Source organism: Entelurus aequoreus, linkage group LG08 (assembly GCF_033978785.1).
Source record: "Entelurus aequoreus isolate RoL-2023_Sb linkage group LG08, RoL_Eaeq_v1.1, whole genome shotgun sequence".
NCBI classification, from domain to species: domain Eukaryota; kingdom Metazoa; phylum Chordata; class Actinopteri; order Syngnathiformes; family Syngnathidae; genus Entelurus; species Entelurus aequoreus.
Window position 1 is genome coordinate 16,193,143 of NC_084738.1, and position 21,518 is coordinate 16,214,660.

The 21,518-nt window shown below is 36.2% G+C and overlaps 1 protein-coding gene across 2 annotated transcripts; it reads left to right on the forward strand.

The window, feature by feature from the left end:
• The first annotated feature begins 9,913 nt into the window (after nt 1–9,913).
• Nucleotides 9,914–21,493, forward strand: muc13b (mucin 13b, cell surface associated). Of its 2 annotated transcripts, none has more exons than XM_062054853.1 (7): nt 9,914–9,997; nt 12,687–12,827; nt 12,910–13,026; nt 17,772–17,881; nt 19,727–19,785; nt 21,134–21,291; nt 21,367–21,493. In XM_062054853.1, exons 1-7 carry the CDS (start codon nt 9,928–9,930, stop codon nt 21,435–21,437), a joined length of 726 nt encoding a protein of 241 aa, XP_061910837.1. In that variant the 5' UTR covers nt 9,914–9,927; the 3' UTR covers nt 21,438–21,493. The 2 variants fall into 2 exon arrangements, with proteins under 2 accessions (XP_061910837.1, XP_061910838.1); XM_062054854.1 differs by lacking the exon at nt 9,914–9,997 and adding an exon at nt 12,193–12,328.
• Nucleotides 21,494–21,518: the final 25 nt, after the last annotated feature.

A 21,518-nucleotide genomic window follows, 5' to 3' on the forward strand; every position in this document is an offset into this window, starting at 1 on the left:
TCAGGGGAGGGTGGGATTATGGTTTTAATAGGGGGGCGGAGGGCCGCTGAGTCAGCATGGGCATTTTTACTGTGTGTTTTGTTGCTAGAAAGGGGAGGGGTGGGTATTTTTCTTGTGTAAAAAGAGGATTTGCCATAACTTTGTTATACAATATTTTGAGAGTAGCTCTTTGTATTTAAATGTTTTTTGTTTGTTTTTTTGGTTTTGAAAGAGCTTTTTGGCTAACATGCTGGATCCCACAACCCTTTTATTTATTCTCCACACTTGTTTGTAGCAGCAATGCAAGCAGAAGAGTTAATTTATACTACACGCCTCCTTGAATATGCAGCAGCCTGCACTCACAAGAATGAACAATGGCCTTCTTTGTCTTCCGTGGTTTTAAAGCCATCCTCGCTATCCCGGCAGCCAGGGTTGATATTTAATTTAGTCGCTGTAACACAGACCCCGGTTATTTTTTTTGTTTGTTTTGTTTCGTATTTTACCCCAAAAGCTGCTCCGATCAGCGGGAAGAAAAGACTTGACTGAGCAGCCACGTCACTCCAAACACTAACTATGCTTTTAATAAATGGGAGAGTGAGGGGTGGAATTTTTAAAGACAATAAGATTGACTAAATATACCTCATATCACAAAAAGCGTAAGAAAAGCAGGGACACGCGTTTCATGTATGTAGTGGAAATATTTGTAGAATAGCGTCGACATATTGTATAATCATTTTTACACTGTTTACAATGATAGAGAGCAAGTGACTTGTCAAAATGCAAAATGTATTTTTTTTTTTTATTATTATTATTTTTTAAATGTAAAAACATCCATGCCAAGCAGTGTTGCATTCTAGATGCCTCATAGGACACTCTTTTTTTTTTCTCTCTCTCTCTCTCTCATGCTATATCCCTTATTTTTGTTACTTGCCATAAATGTCTTTTTGATATGAACTCTAGAAGGATATTGTTTACAAAAAAATGTACAAAAACACTAAAAACGTGTGTTCGGTTTTTTTTTTTGTTTTTTTTTTTTGAGTTTTTATAAAGCATGCATGATTTTTATGGCTTTTTTGTTTCTGACTGTCACCTCAATACCAAATGTTGTAGCAGAAGCCTCCCCTGTTCCTTTGTCTTTCTAGTTGTAGACCCTTGTGACATGATTTCCCAGGCTGTACTTGTTATTGAGACGATGAAAGGATTAGAGAAGCCAATAAAAACATTTTGTTACAAAAATAATCGATTTTCTCATTTTACTGACAGTCCACGTTCCAAGTGAAAGAAACCCTCCCGTTAGCTGCCACAAGGTGGGGCTGTTTCTTACCAGTCACCTGCATTGTATTAATGCTGTATGGATATGGATGGTACTTAACAGCATACTTGCCAACCTTGAGACCTCCGAATTTGGGGGGGGGGAGTATATTTATTGCTACAATTCACTGAAATTATTTCTTATATATATATATATAAATAAAATAAATACTTGACTTTCAGTTAATTCTAGCTATATATATATATATATTTTATATATATATATGTATGTATATATATATATATATATAAAATACTTGACTTTCATTGTTCATTTATTTACACATATACACACACATAACAGTCCTCTATTCATTGCTGTATTTGAAAGTGCAATGCTTTGCAGCCAGTAGCACAGCCTTTGAAGGAGCATAGGTATGGGCAGCATCTGTGAAATTTAATTTGCAGGAAAGGAGTGAGCTTAGGGTTGAATTGTCCATCCTAGTTCTATTCTTTGTCACTTGTCGTCGCCATGACTGCCTCTTCTTCGTTCTTCTGCTTCGTCTCCTTGTGTGTGCAGTTGTGCACTCTCCAAGAGCCGTAGATGTTATAACTTGACTGGGCCGGCACGCTGTTTGTATGAAGAAAAAGTGGACGTGACGACAGACATATATATATATATATATATATATATATATATATATATATATATATATATATATATGTATATATATATGTATATATGTATGTATGTATGTATGTATATATATATACACACTACCGTTCAAAAGTTTGGGGTCACCCAAACAATTTTGTGGAATAGCCTTCATTTCTAAGAACAAGAATAGACTGTGGAGTTTCAGATGAAAGTTCTCTTTTTCTGGCCATTTTGAGCGTTTAATTGACCCCACAAATGTGATGCTCCAGAAACTCAATCTGCTCAAAGGAAGGTCAGTTTTGTAGCTTCTGTAACGAGCTAAACTGTTTTCAGATGTGTGAACATGATTGCACAAGGGTTTTCTAATCATCAATTAGCCTTCTGAGCCAATGAGCAAACACATTGTACCATTAGAACACTGGAGTGATAGTTGCTGGAAATGGGCCTCTATACACCTATGTAGATATTGCACCAAAAACCAGACATTTGCAGCTAGAATAGTCATTTACCACATTAGCAATGTATAGAGTGTATTTCTTTAAAGTTAAGACTAGTTTAAAGTTATCTTCATTGAAAAGTACAGTGCTTTTCCTTCAAAAATAAGGACATTTCAATGTGACCCCAAACTTTTGAACAGTAGTATATATATATATATATATATATATATATATATATATATATATATATATATATATATATATATTATATATATATATATATGTCTTAATTAGATTATCCAAAAAATAGTGCTCGATACCGTGGTAGAGCGTAATATGTATGTGTGGGAAAAAATCACAAGACTATTTCATCTCTACAGGCCTGTTTCATGAGGGGTTTTCCTCAATCCTCAAGATTGAGGAAAACCCCTCATGAAACAGGCCTGTAAAGATGAAATAGTCTTGTGATTTTTTTCCCACACATACATATATATATATATATATATATATATATATATATATATATATATATATATATATATATATATATATATATATATATATATATATATATATATATATATATATATATATATATATATATATATAGGCTCCAGCACCCCCCGTGACCCCGAAAGGGACAAGCGGTAGAAAATGGATGGATGGACATATATATATACACACACACACACACACACACAGCCCGGCCCCTGGCCAAATTTTTTTAACCCAATGTGGCCCCCGAGTCAAAAAGTTTGGGGACCCCCGGTCTAGTGTCTGCTCTGCAGTGCTGTGTTAATTGTGTGCTAAAGTTCAAAGTTAAAGTTCCAATGATTGTCACACACACACTAGGTGTGGTGAGATTATTCGCTGCATTTGACCCATCACCCTCACCCCTGGGAGGTGAGGGAAGCAGTGAGCAGCAGCGTTGGCCACGCCTGTTGACAGTGGGTCAGTGCCTCCCCAACCTCAAACCTCACTCCACGTCACTGGTACATTCATACTTAAAAGTTAGACTTAGACTTAGACAAACTTTAATGATCCACAAGGGAAATTGTTCAACACAGTAGCTCAGTTGCAATGATGGAAAGTGTAAGGATGGAAAGGACAATGCAGGTATAAATAGACTAATATAGCTATAAAAAAATCTAACATATATACATAATATGTGTACAGAATAATTTATATACAGATAAATTATATTCAAGTTCAAGTTAAAGTCCCAACGATAGTCACACACACACTAGGTGTGGTGAAATTACCCTCTGCATTTGACCCACCCCCTTGTTGACGTGTTTGCTTTAGACATCATAATGACGGTAATGCAGCTATTGTATACAACATAGTAAGATATTAAAAATACTGTAGTGCTGTATAGTCTTTTTTTATGCAAGGTGTGGTTCAGGATGGCCATATAACTTTTGTTGGAACTTTTTGCGACTTTGGACTTTCTGGATATTCTGTTATCACACCTGTGATGACACGGCAAGGTCTCATAAAAGCTTTCGGGAAAGACAAACCGTAAACATGTGATTCACATTTTCATTGCTAAACAGTAAGTAGTGCCGCCCTACAGGGAAAGACTATTATAAATATAAAAAACTTTTTTTTTTCATTTTACACAATCTAAAGTAGATCAAGTTACAACATTTTTTAAAATTAATATCTATTGTAATATTATTATTAATATTTTATTAAGAATTTTATAATAATTCAATCATAACAATATATTTTAATGGGACTAGTGGCAGAAAATGGATGTATGGTGTGTATGTTTTTTAGCATTTAAAATAAATATACAATATAAGTACTGCAGTATAATTTAACATAAGCAGTTGAAAATCTATACATCTTTAATATATATATATATATATATATATATATATATATATATATATATATATATATATATATATATATATATATATATATATATATATATATATAATATTTTAGGTACAATAACATCCCCAGTCCATAATGTAAATAATGCCAAAATATAATTATTTTGTTAATTTTTGTGTGTTTGCCTCATGAAATTATGGGAATGATTTTGAATGACTTGACATTTTTTTAATCTTATCTCTTTTTACCTCCCAGTTATTTTTAGACATTGTTTTTCCCGTCACCACTTTCCGTTATGATGTCAGAGCAGCGTTAAAAAAAAAAGGGTGTCGCAAAAACATCCGCAAAAACAACATGGCAACATGGAGAATTATGGGATGTCTGCTGGGTCCTCACTAACTTTTGTTGAAGAAGATCATTCCAGTGTGTGCGGAATTATTATTATTATTTTTTCTCAATAACTTTATTCTTATGAGGCCAGATGGAATAATCTGGTGTGACGTTGATGAAGCAAAGGTCACTTTATGCACCTTTGTCCCAGCCGAACTTAATGGCCACCTGGTTTCCATAACAACGCCGTCAGTGTTTGTCAAGGAGGTTGTCTCTGGGTTAAATAAAAACTAGAGGGACTGTTATAAATCCATAAAAAGCGCAGAAAAAGAGTGTCATGTCTGCTCGAAATAGCCCAAGCCATTTATTTTAGCACACAACATTTTTTTATATTTTAGGAAAAATACATTTCTTGATAAAATGTAATTTGAATGAAGGAACCCTTAATCATCTATTGTGGGAATTTAAACAAATACAATCTTAGACATATTTGTATACATTTAGTAATAAGTCATTAAAGAATAGCAAGGTTTTAAATCAACATGCATCATAACAAAAACAATAATAGTGAAACTATTGGATGGATGTTGATAGTCCGATTCATAATGACTGCAATACGCAGTAGACAAAAATGCATTTTATTAGATAATAATTAGTCACATTTTGAAATATGGGATGCATTTTATGTATTTGTTTAAATAATTGTGCCTTTCCTTATAACAACACTCAGTAAACGTTTGGGAACAGAGGAGACCAATTTTTGAAACTTTCCAGGTGGAATTCTTTCCCATTCTTGCTTGATGTACAGCTTAAGTTGTTCAACAGTCCGGGGTCTCCGTTGTTGTATTTTACGCTTCATAATGCGCCACACATTTTCAATGGGAGACAGGTCTGGACTACAGGCAGGCCAGTCTAGTACCCGCACTCTTTTACTATGAAGCCACGCTGTTGTAACACGTGCACAATGGGGCTTGGCATTGTCTTGCTGAAATAAGCAGGGGCGTCCATGAAAAAGACGTTGCTTGGATGGCAACATATGTTGCTCCAAAACCTGTACGTACCTTTCAGCATTAATGCTACCTTCACAGATGTATAAGTTACCCATGCCTTGGGCACTAATACACCCGAGTACCATCACAGATGCTGGCTTTTGAACTTTGCGCCTATAAAAGTGCGGATGGTTCTTTTCCTCTTTAGTCCGGAGGACACAATGTCCACAGTTTCCACAAACAATTTGAAATGTGGACTCGTCAGACCACAGAACACTTTTCCCTTTGCATCAGTCCACCTTAGAGGAAGCCAGCAGCGTTTCTGGGTGTTGTTGATAAATGGCTTTTGCTTTGCATAGTAGAGTTTTAACTTGCACTTACAGATGTAGCGACAAACTGTAGTTACTGACAGTGAAATATGGGACGCATTTTATGTATTTGTTTAAATTATAAAATGAACTTAAAATGGGACTATTTCTTCCTTGTGGTGAGTAAAGGCTAAGGGTGCTGTCAAAAATCGATTAATAAATTCCATAAAGTGATAAATGAATACATTTAAAAATAAATTAATTAAAAAGAGACATACATTTTAAAACATATATCATTAATTGTTTTTAAACATTTTATGGTAAAATGAAGCCACTTCTTTAGGTCGGAATCGGTGTATGTAAAAAATCTGCCTTTTCAGCAAAACCAGTGCTCATTTTGCTCCATGACATCGTCATAATAACAGCGATACTTTCCAGTGGGACTCAGCAAGCTCCAAACAACCACAACAATGTACACATGGACTGGAAGTGATCATTTTTCTTCAAATTGTCATATTTCCAATGGAGCTGTTGTATTGTGTTGGTGTATTTCCACTGAAAGGTCAAACGTCAAATCTGTGGCCTTAAAGGCGTAAGAACATGTCAGCCAGGAAGCTACCACTCTTTTTTTTGCACACATTTCCAGCCTCTTTGAAGGAGTGGCAAATGATTAAAAGTGAGCAGAACCCAAGTCGTCTGCGTCATCAGCCAAGCTTGGAGGGCATTGAAGACTCACAGCTCTTCTCACTTTATTACATTTAGGACTTTTTTTACTTCCACCATGGGGCCACATTTGAAACGTCTCTTTGTCCTTTGCCTCATCGCTGCCTGTAACAGTAAGTAACTTTGAATATATGTCATTCATTTTGCTTGCCTATAGATGCTTTTATTCTATACCAGGGGTCACCAACGCGGTGCCCGCGGGCACCAGGTAGCCCGTAAGGACCAGATGAGTAGCCCGCTGGCCTGTTCTAAAAATAGCTCAAATAGCAGCACTTACCAGTGAGCTGCCTCTATTTAAATTGTATTTATTTACTAGTGAGCTGGTCTCGCTTTGCCCGACATTTTTAATTCTAAGAGAGACAAAACTCAAATAGAATTTGAAAATCCAAGAAAATATTTTAAAGACTTGGTCTTCACTTGTTTAAATAAATTAATTAATTTTTTTACTTTGCTTCTTATAACTTTCAGAAAGACAATTTTAGAGAAAAAATACAACCTTAAAAATGATTTTAGGATTTTTAAACACATATACCTTTTTACCTTTTAAATTCCTTCCTTTTCTTTCATGACAATTTAAATCAATGTTCAAGTAAATGTATTTTTTTTTATCGTAAAGAATAAAAAAAATAAATTTTAATTTAATTCTTCATTTTAGCTTCTGTTTTTTCGACGAAGAATATTTGTGAAATATTTCTTCAAACTTATTATGATTAAAATTCAAAAAAATTACTCTGGCAAATCTAGAAAATCTGTAGAATCAAATTTAAATCTTATTTCAAAGTCTTTTGAATTTATATTAAAATTTTTGTTCTGGAAAATCTAGAAGAAATAATGATTTGTCTTTGTTAGAAATATAGCTTGGTCCAATTTGTTATATATTTTAACAAAGTGTAGATTGGATTTTAACCTATTTAATCAAAATTGTAAAATTATCTTAATCAGGAAAAATTACTAATGATGTTCCATAAATTCTTTTTTTAAGTTTTTCTCTTGTTTTTTTCGGTTGAATTTTGAATTTTAAAGAGTCGAAATTGAAGATAAACTATGTTTCAAAATTTAATTGTAATTTTTTTTCGTGTTTTCTCCTCTTTTAAACCGTTCAATTAAGTGTAAATATCATTAATTATTAATAATAACATAGAGTTAAAGGTAAATTGAGCAAATTGGCTATTTCTGGCAATTTATTTAAGTGTGTATCAAACTGGTAGCCCTTCGCATTAATCAGTACCCAAGAAGTAGCTCTTGGTTTCAAAAAGGTTGGTGACCCCTATTCTATACAATGTTGTTTTTTCATCCATTCATCATTGATCTTGTTATTGATCAATTTAGTGTCCTATTCATTCATGATGTATTAACTATTTTAAATTTGATTTGTTCCATCTATTATCTAAATGAACAGTAAATTGCTGCAGTATAGAGACATTTTTGGATTACATAAAGTCCTTTTCGGCCATGTTTAATTGTGCTTGTTAACTTTACGAGCACATCCAAAACAATTAAAAACATTACGATGACTATTTTCTAAAAGATAAAAAATAAAATGGTCTTTTTGCTCTTCTATAAATGATTTATATCAGAAATAGGTAGTACAAGCTCACACAGTGTAAATATTTGACAAGTGTGTTGATAACAGGCAATCAAAACTTACCCAATGTCCCATTTATTACACACCCTTTCTTCCCGACAGCACAGAATGTTTGCTTTACTCAGTGCTCTATTTGCTTTGAACCTTAATCAGTTCAAAAGCACATTGTCACCCTTTTCAATGGAATTACCACAGCATCCTTGTATACCATTTCATTTTAATGTTTTAGTTATGTACTTTTGTTGTCAAATGAAGCTGAACATTCCACTCCCCCTCAACAGGGGGCAGTGTGTTGTAAAAGACCGTCCCCCTTGTTAGCGTTGATTGATTGATTGATTGAAACTTTTATTAGTAGATTGCACAGTGCAGTACATATTTCGTACAATTGACCACTAAATGGTAACACCCGAATAAGTTTTTCAACTTGTTTAAGTCGGGGTCCCCTTAAATCAGGGGTGTCCAAACTTTTTCCACTGAGGGCCACACACTGAAAAATCAAAGCAAGCGGGGGCCATTTTGATATTTTTTATTTTAAAAACCAATACAAAATATGTTTAAAAAAATATACATTAAGGCCTCCACTTAGGCTTGATCAAAGGGTTTTGGTCAAATAAATATAAAAAATGTGTCATTATCATGTGTCGTCTTTGGGACGGTATAGCTCGTTTGGTAGAGTGGCTGTGCCAGCAACTTGAGGGTTTCAGGTTCGATCCCCGCTTCTGCCCCATCCTTGGGCACGACACTTTACCCACCTGTTCCCAGTGCCACCCACACTGGTTTAAAAATGTAACTTAGATATTGGGTTTCACAATGTAAAGCGCTTTGAGTCACTAGAGAAAAGTGCTATATAAATATAGTTCACTTCACATTATTCAGTATTATTATTCAAGGTCAATATAAAGTTGTGTGCCCTTTTTGTCAAATAAAATCCTGTTTTCTTAAGGAAAAAACACAAAGTATGCAATATTTTCACCCAATAAAAATTTTAAGTGGAATATTTTGGATGATATAATAATTGGAGCCTTAAACAGGTCAATAACTCATAACAACATTGATTTTAATTTATTATTTTTTTTGAGCATTGACACTCAAAAAAAAGTCCCACTAAAATGATTTGTGATCCAAAAAGGTCCTGCTCAGTAAAGTTTAAAAAAAAAAATCATACTTTTTTTTTTACTTTTAACACAATTGTCTCAAGATCAACTTCAGATCTACCCGTCAATTATAATTTTTATTGTTGTTTATGATTTGTGTTTGTTTGTTTTAGGCCGTTCTTTAAAAAAAAACAAAAAAAAAAAACTTTGTTTTTTAAATGGCAAACACTAAATATGCAACATTTCCCAAAAAACTATCTCAAAGTGGAATATTCAATGTGATGTAAATGGAGCCTTGAATAAGTCAATAATTCATAATAACATTGATTTTAATTAATTATAATTTTTTTAAGAAAGAAACATTATTACTAATTATTATTTAATATTCTATCTGTATTTGCTTTTCTTTCCTTGACATGTTTTTCTGATGTTGAAAGTGCCTTGACTTTTGTGTTTGTTGTTCAATACATTTAAAAAAAAAATTACAAACAAAGTTTTACTTCCTTAGCATTAGCTTACAATCGGGGCTGCGTTCAATAAGACAAACGTTTTGAATTAATAAATAAATGTATGGTTTGAAAATGACAGCTTTATGTAGTAAAGATTAGGTTTTAAGGCTGGATTTTTAACACGTATTTAGCTCAAGCAGGTTTAATTTCGTACCTTTATTGGAACCTCGATTCCACCTTTGAACAGGCCTACTGTGTATGGAAAGAGTGTGCACTTCCATGCTTGACAATCAGGGGTGGCCAAACCTTTTCGACGGATGGCCACAGACAGACAAATCAAAGAATTTTGGTAATGTTTGCCTTCAAAACCAGTATAATACTTCTTTTTTTTTCTCAAAGAACTAGAAAATGCAGTCTTGGTAAACATTTTGTATGAATGCTGAAGAGCCAAAGCCGAACTGAAATGTTAAAAGATAGCATGCTGGCCAGGTAAAGTCACCTAATAAAAAAATAGGCAGTCTAACAGTATTATACTAACATGCTAGCATTAGTGAAATACCAAAATATAGGACACTAAGGTGTAACCTGCTAAATTAGCTAAAAATCTAGCATGCCGAAATGCAAACTGATGCATGCTCCAGGTACCAAAATATATTACTCTGAGGTGTGTACTTGAAAAATGTGTTGAAAATGCTAGCATGCTAACGTTAGCATGCGTCAAGTACCGAAATATGACTGAGGTAGATACCTATGAAATTAGCTTAATAAAGACAGCATAGTAATGTTAGCATGTTAACAGGTGTCATTTGTCAAGTAACAAAATATTTCACGTTGAAGTATGTACCTGCAAAATTAGCACAAAAAAAGCTGGCATGCTAACAGTATTATGCTAACATGCTAGCATTAGTGAAATACCAAAATATATGACACTGAGGTGTAACCTGCTAAATTAGCTAAAAATCTAGCATGCCGAAATGCAAACTGCAGCATGCGCCAGGTACCAAAATATATTACTCCTAAGTGTGTACTTGAAAAATGTGTTGAAAATGCTAGCATGCTAACGTTCGCATGCGTCAAGTACCAAAATATGACTAAGGTAGATACCTATGAAATTAGCTTAAAAAAGTTAGCATACTGTTAACAGGTGTTATTTGTCAAGTAACAAAATATTTGACGTTGAAGTATATACTTGCAAAATTTGGCGGAAAAAAAGCTGGTATGCTAACAGTATTGTGCTAACATGCTAGCATTAGTGAAATACCAAAATATATGACACTGAGGTGTCACCTGCTAAATTAGATAAAAATCTAGCATGCCGAAATGCAAACTGCAGCATGCGCCAGGTACCAAAATATATTACTCCGAGGTGTGTACTCGAAAAATTTGTTGAAAATGCTAGCATGCTAACGTTACCATGCGTCAAGTACCGAAATATGACTGAGGTAGATACCTATGAAATTAGTGTAAAAAACACGGCATACTAATGTTAGCATGTTGACAGGTATCATTTGTCAAGTAACAAATTATTTTGCGTTGAAGTATATACTTGCAAAATTAGCACAAAAAAAGCTGGCATGCTAACAGTATTATGCTAACATGCTAGCATTAGTGAAATACCAAAATATATGACACTGAGCCTGCTAAATTAGCTAAAAATCTAGCATGCCGAAATGCAAACTGCAGTATGCGCCAGGTACCAAAATATATTACTCCGAGGTGTGTACTTGAAAAATGTGTTGAAAATGCTAGCATGCTAACATTAGCATGCATCAAGTACCGAAATATGACTGAGGTATATACCTATGAAATTAGCTTAAAAAAGACAGCATAATAATGTTAACAGGTGTCATTTGTCAAGTAACAAAATATTTGACGTTGAAGTATATACTTGCAAAATTTGGCCAAAAAAAAGCTGGCATGCTAACAGTATTATGCTAACATGCTAGCATTAGTGAAATACCAAAATATATGACACTGAGGTGTAACCTGCTAAATTAGCTAAAATTCTAGCATGCTGAAATGCAAATTGCAGCATGCGCCAGGTACCAAAATATATTACTCCGAAGTGTGTACTTGAAAAATGTGGGGAAAATGCTAGCATGCTAACGTTAGCATGTGTCAAATACCGAAATATGACTGAGGTAGATACCTATGAAATTAGCTTAAAAAAAGACAGCATAATAATGTTAACAGGTGTTATTTGTCAAGTAACACAAAAGTTGACGTTGAAGTATATACCTGCAAAATTAGCAAAAACTTGAATGCTAATTTTAGAATGCTAACAATTGCTCTAAGTCAGGGGTCGGCAACCCGCGGCTCTAGAGCCGCATGCGGCTCTTTAGCGCCGCCCTAGTGGCTCTCTGAAGCTTTTTCAAAAATGTATGAAAAATGGAAAAAGATGAGGGGGGAAAAAATATATTTTTGTTTTAATATGGTTTCTGTATGACAAACATGACACAAACCTCCCTAATTGTTATAAATCACACTGTTTATATTAAACATGCTTCACTGATTCGAGTATTTGGCGAGCGCCGTTTTTTCCTACTAATTTTGGCGGTCCTTGAACTCACCTTGTTTACATGTACAACTTTCTCCGCTTTCTAGGACGTGTTTTATGCCACTTCTTTTTCTGTCTCATTTTGTCCACCACACTTTTAACGTTGTGCATGAATGCACAAAGGTGAGTTTTGTTGATGTTATTGACTTGTGTGGAGTGCTAATCAGACATATTTGGTCACTGCATGACTGCAAGCTAATCGATGCTAACATGCTATTTAGGCTAGCTATATGTACATATTGCATCATTATGCCTCATTTGTAGCTATATTTGAGCTCATTTAGTTTCCTTTAAGTCCTCTTAATTCAATTTATATCTCATGACACACTATCTGTATGTAATATGGCTTTTAATTTGTTGCGGCTCCAGACAGATTTGTTTTTGTATTTTTGGTCCAATATGGCTCTTTCCACATTTTGGGTTGCCGACCCCTGCTCTAAGTACTAAATCATATATTTGCAAATTGATGTCAAACCTACAGAACCTACTACAGTCGCTGCCGCCGACCCAGCAAACACTACAGAACCTTCCTCGGTCAGTCCATCCATTCATCCTTCATCCCCAAATTCAGTGGCTCCACCAAGTAATGCTCCAACAGTTCCTCTGACCACAGAAGTTCCAGGTACTTTGAGCCGTACCGTACACATCCATGCTAGTGTTGTTAGTACTGTAAGTGCATAAATGTTTTTTTGTTTACTCTGAAGGTATTTGCGACTCTCACCCTTGTGGCCCCGGGAGCACCTGTGAGGCTCGTGTCAACGAAACGTTTGTATGCTTGTGCAGGGCTGGGGAATTCTACGATTACTACGGTTGTCAGAGTGGTGAGTATTAATAACTCAAATATAGGACGGACGGTGAAAGCGGGGAAAAAAGACATTTTAGATTGAGGGTCTAGAGCAGAGGTGTCCAAACTTTTCCCACTGAGGGCCGCACACTGAAAAATCACAGCATGCCGTGGCCATTTTGATGGGGTTTTTTTTAATTTTCAAAACCAGTACAATATACAGTTTTTTGTTTTTTTTTCACTTTTTGGGGCTCCCCTCAAGTTTGGTCACGGGGACCCGAAAGGGTCTCAATCATAAAAATGTTTAAAAAATAAGTCATATATTAATTACCCCAAAAATTATTGAACGCTAAAATCTGTCAACAAAAAGTAATTTTTTTAATGTTTTGTATATTTTATGGCAAAAACACAAACGTATGCAATATCCCCCCCAAAAATGTTTTCAAGTGGAACATTGGAAGTGAAGTAATTGGAGCTAATTGGAACATTGATTTTAATTAATTATTATTTTTTGAGCAATGACAGTTTAAAAAAATATTGAGGATCCAAAAGTGCCACACTCATAAAAGTGTAAAAATAAGTCAGATATTTATATGTATATCCATCCCTTTTCTACCGCTTGTCCCTCTCGGTGTCGCGGGGGGTGCTGGAGCCTATCCCAGCTGCATTCTTGTACACCCTGGACAAGTCGCCACCTCATCGCAGGGCCAACACAGATAGACAGACAACATTCACACTCACATTCACACACTAGGGCCCATTTTTAGTGTTGCCAATCAACCTATCCCCAGGTGCATGTCTTTGGACGTGGGAGGTAGCCGGAGTACCCGGAGGGAACCCACACAGTCACGGGGAGAACATGCAAACTCCACACACAAAGACCCGAGCCCAGAGATTGAACTCAGGATATGGACATATATATGTACATGGCAGGTTATGTAAATCGTAAATAAAAACAGAATACAATGATTTGCAAATCTTTTTCAACTCATATTCAATTGAATAGACTGCAAAGACAAGATATTTAATGTTCGAACTGAGAAACTAATTTTTTTGCGCAAATAATCATTAACATAGAATTTAATGGCAGCAACACATTGCAAAAAAGTTGGCACAGGGGCATTTTTACCACTGTGTTACATGGCCTTTCCTTTTAACAACACTCAGTAAACATTTGGTAAACTGAGGAGACCAATTTTTGAAGCTTTTCAGGTGGAATTCTTTCCCATTCTTGCTTGATGTACAGCTTAAGTTGTTCAACAGTCCGGGGGTCTCCGTTGTGGTACTTTAGGCTTGACCGAGTCAACCCCTGGGTCCTGAAGACTTGCGCTGCTCAGCTAACTGGGATCCTGCACTTCATCTTCAACCTGAGTCTGAAGCTAGAACGGATACCAGTGCTATGGAAAACATCCTGCATAGTGCCGGTGCCCAAGAAGCCCATCCCATCGAGCTCAAATGACTTCAGACCTGTTGCCCTGACGTCCCAGGTCATGAAGGTCCTCGAGAGACTTGTGCTGGATCAGCTGAGGCCACTGGTGGCTCCTTCCCTGGATCCTCTACAGTTTGCATATCAGCCCCATGTAGGAGTGGACGATGCTGTTATCTACCTGCTGCATCATGCTCACTCTCACCTGGATGGTGGGAAGGGCACTGTGAGGATCATGTTTTTTGATTTCTCCAGTGCCTTTAACACCATTCAGCCAATTCTGATGAGTGACAAGTTGCTCAGGATGGGTGTCAGTTCATCCATTGTCTCCTGGATCACTGATTACTTGTCTGACAGGCCCCAGTTTGTGCGACTGGGGAGCTCCGTGTCGGATACTGTGGTCAGTGGTGTAGGTGCTCCACAGGGGACCGTCCTGTCTCCTTTCCTGTTCACCCTGTACACCTCAGACTTCCAGTATAGTTCCAGGTCCTGCCACCTGCAGAAATACTCTGACGACTCTGCTGTGGTCGTGTGTATCGGAGAGGGACGGGAATTGGAGTACAGGACACTGATCGCTGACTTTGTGGAGTGGTCTCAGGCGAACCATCTGGTCCTTAATGTGGACAAGACCAAGGAGCTGGTCATCGACTTCAGGAAGAGAGTGACCCCGGTGGAGCCCATCAAGATCCAGGGCCGGGAGGTGGCAGTGGTGGAGCAGTACAAGTACCTGGGAGTCCACTTGAACAGCAGACTGGACTGGAAGGACAACTGCAAAGCTGTTTACAAGAAGGGCATGAGCAGACTCTTTTTCCTGAGGAAGCTTAGGTCATTCAATGTGTGCAGCAAGCTGTTGGAGATCGTTTATCAGTCTGTTGTGGCCAGTACACTGTACTTTGCAGTGGTTTGTTGGGGGAGCAGCACCAGCAAAAGGGACTCAAACCGGATTGATAATCTGATCCGGAAAGCCGGCCAAACTATTGGCACGCAATTGGAGGCGTTTGTGTCAGTGAGGGACAGGAGGTCACTGGACAAACTGCTGGCCATCATGGACAATCCCTCCCACCCACTCCACCTGACAATTAAGGGACAGCGGAGTTCATACTCCAACAGGCTCCTTCAACTTCCTTCCCGCACTGTGCGATTCAAGAACTCCTTCATTCCACACTCCATCCAGCTGTATAATCACTCGCCATACAGCAATAGATGACATCTGCCTATTACCTGACACCTGACATGTTAGCTACTTCTCTTTGTTTATAATGTCTATTTTCTATTTCCTGCTGGACCTACTCTCCATTTTATGCTGCTGCTGTCATATAGACTGTATATACTGTAATATTGTACATGGTCATTGGTTTATATTGTATATATGTTATAGACATAATATAATATATCTGTATATAAATTACTCTGTACACATATTATGTATATATTCGTATATATGTTAGATTTTTTATAGCTATATTAGTCTATTTATACCTGCATTGTCCTTTCCATCATTGTAACTGAGCTACTGTGTTGAACAATTTCCCTTGTGGATCATTAAAGTTTGTCTAATGTCTAATGTCTAATATTGCACCACACCATTTCATGGAATCTACTTTTATACCCAATCATGGCACCCACTAGTTCCCAATTTGCCTGTTCACCTGTGGGATGTTCCAAATAAGTGTTTGATTCCTCAACTTTATCGGTATTTATTGCCACCTTTCCCAACTTCTTTGTCACGTGTTGCTGGCATCAAATTCTAAAGTTAATGATTATTTGCAAAAAAAAAAAAAAACGTTTATCAGTTTGAACATCATCATTTTTTAATTTTCCTGAGGGAACTTTCCTGAAGGAATCAATAAAGTACTGTCTATCTATCAAATATGTTGTATTTGTAGCATATTCAACTAAATATGGGTTGAAAATGATTTGCAAATCATTGTATTCCGTTTATATTTACATCTAACACAATTTCCCAACTCATATGGAAACAAGGTTTGTACTCTATTCTTTTTTTTAATGTAATCTTATATCTGTCTGTGGAAGTACTTCCCCGGAGTTCCACTGTCAGACACAGCCAAGCGTGTAGGTTTTAACAAGGTTTTAATCATCAGATTGTTTTCACAAAGTTCTCTCTCAAGCAGGACGCGACTTTTCAGCCACGTTCGTATCCTCTCTCCCCCTCCTGCTCCCGGCCGCTTACTGTTAAAGACAACAGATGATTAGATTAACACGTACCACCTGTGAAATCTAATCAACTGCTAGCTGTGTCTCGCCGTCAGCACCATACTTGCCAACCGCCCCTGCCCGATGGTGCTCGTCCTCAGCACCATTGCCAGCGTCGGTGACTTTTCCTCTTGCAGGCAGCGCTGACTACACCTCTCTCACACTGTTGACCGCATGATTTTTAGGTGTTTTTTGGCTTTTTCAATAACAGATCTTGAAAAAGAGATGTGGTCTTATAGTCCCTGTTGTCTTATATTTTAGACAAAACTGTAATATTGTGAAACAATTATTTTGGGCCTTCCACTGCTTGCAGGCAGAGAGTGCTAAAAAAAATTAATTAATATTCAAATTGCAATCCTTATTTATTCCAATTATAAATATCCATTCATAATTTTCAAAATTGAGCCAAAAAAATACTTTTTTATTTTCAAGAACCAATTTTTAAAAAGACGTTTTTTTAGGCCATTTCCAGGCTTACTCGCTAAATGTATACGTCACATGTCAGCAGCCAAGAGGAGCTTTCGTAACCTGTAAACTATTCTCTAAATTTTTTACGGTCATTTTTCTAATATAGTTTATCATAAGAATCGTGTTGACTCGAGATTCGACTCGGAATCATCTCCTTGAGATGGGAATCCTACAACTACTCACGATTTGATTCCGATTATTGGGATGGCGATTCGATTCAAAATGGATCCACGATAGAACACGATTCTCAATTCAAACCGATTCAGGCAATGTATTATTTGGTATTAAACTTACAATAAAACCTTTTTTAAAAAGGTTACAGGTTGCAAAACGTCCTTTTGGTTGCTGACATATAATGTATACATGCAGCAAGTAAGCGAGGAAATGGCTGAAAAACGTTGATTTAAAAATGGATTCTTAAAATAAAATATAAGTGTTCATATTTTATTTTTTTTTAATAGTAAATTAAATCGATTTTTGAAAATTAGGAATTGATTTGAAACCCTAATAGCTCCATCTGCTGGTTGGCAAGTTTTAAATCTCAAGACCCCAAATATAAGATGACTTGTCTTTGTTCTGATAACAAAATACTAAGATATGTCTTACATTCGGATCAGTACAATATTTCCTTATGACCGATAATCCAATGTTTTTGTCAATTTGTTTTATTTCAGCTCAAGTTTTCCCTGGGCAACTGCAGGTGCCCACAATAACATATGTTGAGGAAATGGCAACCAAAACATCAGACGCATTTGCCCACGCCTCAAGGCAAATTACTGAACAGGTTTGTTTGTTTTTTGTACTGTGGAACCACCAATATTCAACACAGTTGTTTGGATTTTAAACATTTACAGTCATGAAGGTAAATGACATATGAGACGCCTCCTATGGGTGTCGGTCAAGATGCACTGGAAGACATGCTAGCGTGTAATAAATACATTTTTTTAAGTGTTACAGTCATTACACAAATGGTCAATGACACATTTTGTGTTTTTACAGCCAATCTGACTCAAATTTGACACACATGCACTTGACAGTCCCTTAAAGGCCTACTGAAATGAATTTTTTTTATTTAAACGGGGATAGCAGATCTATTCTATGTGTCATACTTGATCATTTCGCGATATTGCCATATTTTTGCTGAAAGGATTTAGTATAGAACAACGACGATAAAGATTGCAACTTTTGGTATCTGATAAAAAAAAGGCTTGCCCCTACCGGAAGTAGCGTGACGTAGTCAGTTGAACATATACGCAAAGTTCCCTATTGTTTACAATGATGGCCGCATGAAGTGAGAGAGATTCGGACCGAGAAAGCGACAATTTCCCCATTAATTTGAGCGAGGATGAAAGATTTGTGGATGAGTAAAGTGCAAGTGAAGGACTAGTGGGGAGTTGAAGCTATTTAGATAGGGAAGATGCTGTGAGAGCCGGGGGTGACCTGATATTCAGCTGGGAATGACTACAACAGTAAATAAACACAAGACATATATATACTCTATTAGCCACAACACAACCAGGCTTATATTTAATATGCCACAAATTAATCCTGCATAAAAACACCTGCGTGTTTGTTACGCTAGCTCCTAGCTCCTCTGCTAGCTCCTAGCTCCATAGAACACGCCAATACAATTCAGACACCTGATCAACACACACAATCACTCAGCCCAAAAGACCGTTCACCTAACCCAAGGTTCATAAAGCTTATATATTTTAAAAAAGTTACGTACATACGCAAAAAAAAGTTGCGCACATACGGTCAAGCGATCAAATGTTTAGAAGCCAAAGCTGCATACTCACAGTAGCACGCCTGCGTCTTTGTCATCCAAATCAAAGTAATCCTGGTAAGAGTCTGTGTTGTCCCAGTTCTCTACAGGCGTCTGTGTATCGAAGTCAAAAGTCCTCCTGGTTAGAGTCTCTGTTATCCGAGTTCTTCCATCTTGACTGCATCTTTCGGGAATGTAAACAAAGAAGCGCCGGCTGTGTACTGTTGTTGCTGACTACGTTCGAAAAATACGTCCATTTCGCACCGACAACTTTCTTCTTTGCTTGCTCAGCTTCCTTCTCCATAATGCAATGAACATGATTGCAACAGATTCACGAACACAGATGTCCAGAATACTGTGGAATTATGAAATTAAAACAGAGCTTTTTCGTATTGGCTTCAATGTGGAAGGCATACCCGTGTTCGCCGGGCTAGGTCACGCGCATACGTCATCCTCAGAGGCGTTTCGAACCGAAGTTTAGCGGCAAATTTAAAATGTCACTTTATAAGTTAACCCGGCCGTATTGGCATGTGTTATAATGTTAAGATTTCATCATTGATATATAAACTATCAGACTGCGTGGTCGGTAGTAGTGGGTTTCAGTAGGCCTTTAAAGGTGTGTGCCAAATTTGGTGGTGATTCAACTCAACCCCTGTAGGGGGTTTTGTAGAGCTGTGTGAGAAAATTCAAGTCAACCTGACAGGGTTTGATTACAGCACCACCACATAGTGTATTGGTTTGTTTACATTTTGAACAAGGTCAGAAATAATACTGTACATCATATAAACAGTGGCGTCATACATTTGAGTGTGTGAGATGAAGTCATAGTTAACCTAAAGTATATATTCTCTCTCCACAACACAGCTATGGCGTTCATTCAGAGCCATTAAGGGCCACATTACCAGTGAGGTGCTGGAACTCAAGTAAGTTGCCAAACACTTTCACCATATAATTAATTCTAAAGTCACACACTTATTATTGTTTCATGAAAACTACAGCATCTAATATCATTTATCCTTAATTTCCCATTAATTATTTTTGATGAAAACCACAGTATGATCTTTAAGTTACGATATCCTGAATGCATTAATTTATCATTGAGCAATAAAGACCACTGTATTTGATATCATTTAGCCTGAATGGGTTCATTTATTGGTTAATAAAAACCACAGTACAGTATATGACATAATTTATCCAAATGTATTAATTTATTATTGTTTATTGAAAACCACTTCATCGAATATAATTTGTCTCAAATTCAGTTAATATTGTTTAATGAAAACCACAGTATCTGATATAATGTCCTGGATTACTTAATGTATTATTATATGATAAGAATTACAGTATCTGATACCATTTATCCTGAATTTATTTATGTATGATTTTTTTGGGATGAAAACAACAGCACCCGTTGTCATTTATCCTAAGTTCATTCATGTATCAATTTTTAATGAAAACAATAATCTCTGTTATCATGTATCCTGAATGCATTCATTTATTAATTAAAAAAAAACACAGTATCTGATATAATTTACAGTTTTTTCCATTTATTGTTTAATGAAAACCATTAACAGTATCTTATCTTTTCCGATTTCCGGAACGTATTTCCGATTAATGTATTATGTTTAATAAAAACACCACATCAGATATATTTTACCTGGAATAATTTATTATCATTTAATGGGAATTACAGTATCTGTGATCATTTACCCTGAACTCTTTCATGTATCCAATTTAAATGAAAACAACTTTTATCCTGAATTTCTTCATGTACTGCATACAATTTGAATGAAAACCCTATTCTCTGATATCATGTATCTTGGATTCATTCATGTATTATTGTGTGATGAAAACAACAGTTACCTTCCGTAATTTATCTTGGATTTTTTCGTTTATTGTAATTTAACAAGAACCACAGTACCTGATATCATTAATCCTGAATTCATCATATAAGGTAATAACAAGGTGTTATCTATTATCTGGCAATATTATCTTCATTTATTTGTTAAACAATGGTTTTGACAGTTTTTACTCCTGTATTTTTCATTATTTTCACTATACAAATCAAGTAATGTTTATCATATATCCTACAACAGTGTGTTTTTTGTGTATACAATGATTCTATCAATTTTTACTCCTTTACTAGTTACTTATTCGTTATTGACTAAAACTTTACTATAAAGCATATTTATATTTTGTCCTGGTCAAGTATGTTCAAAATAAACAAAACATTATTGTTATTGTTATCATTATGTCATTATGTCTGCACAGGCGCTTGGAAAACAAGCGATCAGATTTAAGCGGCGTCAACGCGACTGTAGAGCTCTTTTTCATCGTGAATTTTCCTATCACGACACAGACGTTTGATGACGTCATGGCGAATGCTTCCAAATGCGTCGACTGCATTCTGGCCAATTCCACCTTTTCTAGTACGTAAACCCCCCCCCCAAGTCGTCATCTTATGTCCGTGTCAATACGGTCATTTCTTTTCTCGTCGTTTGCAGAGACCGACCTGTGTCTTAAGAAACCCTGCGAGGAGGAAACATCGTTGTGTGTGGCTGAAAAGGCTTCTTGAAGTGCACCTGTGCGGAGGGTTACATTAACACCGACTTCAGCGAGAGATGTGTGTCGGTAAGTGCACCTGATTGGCTGACAA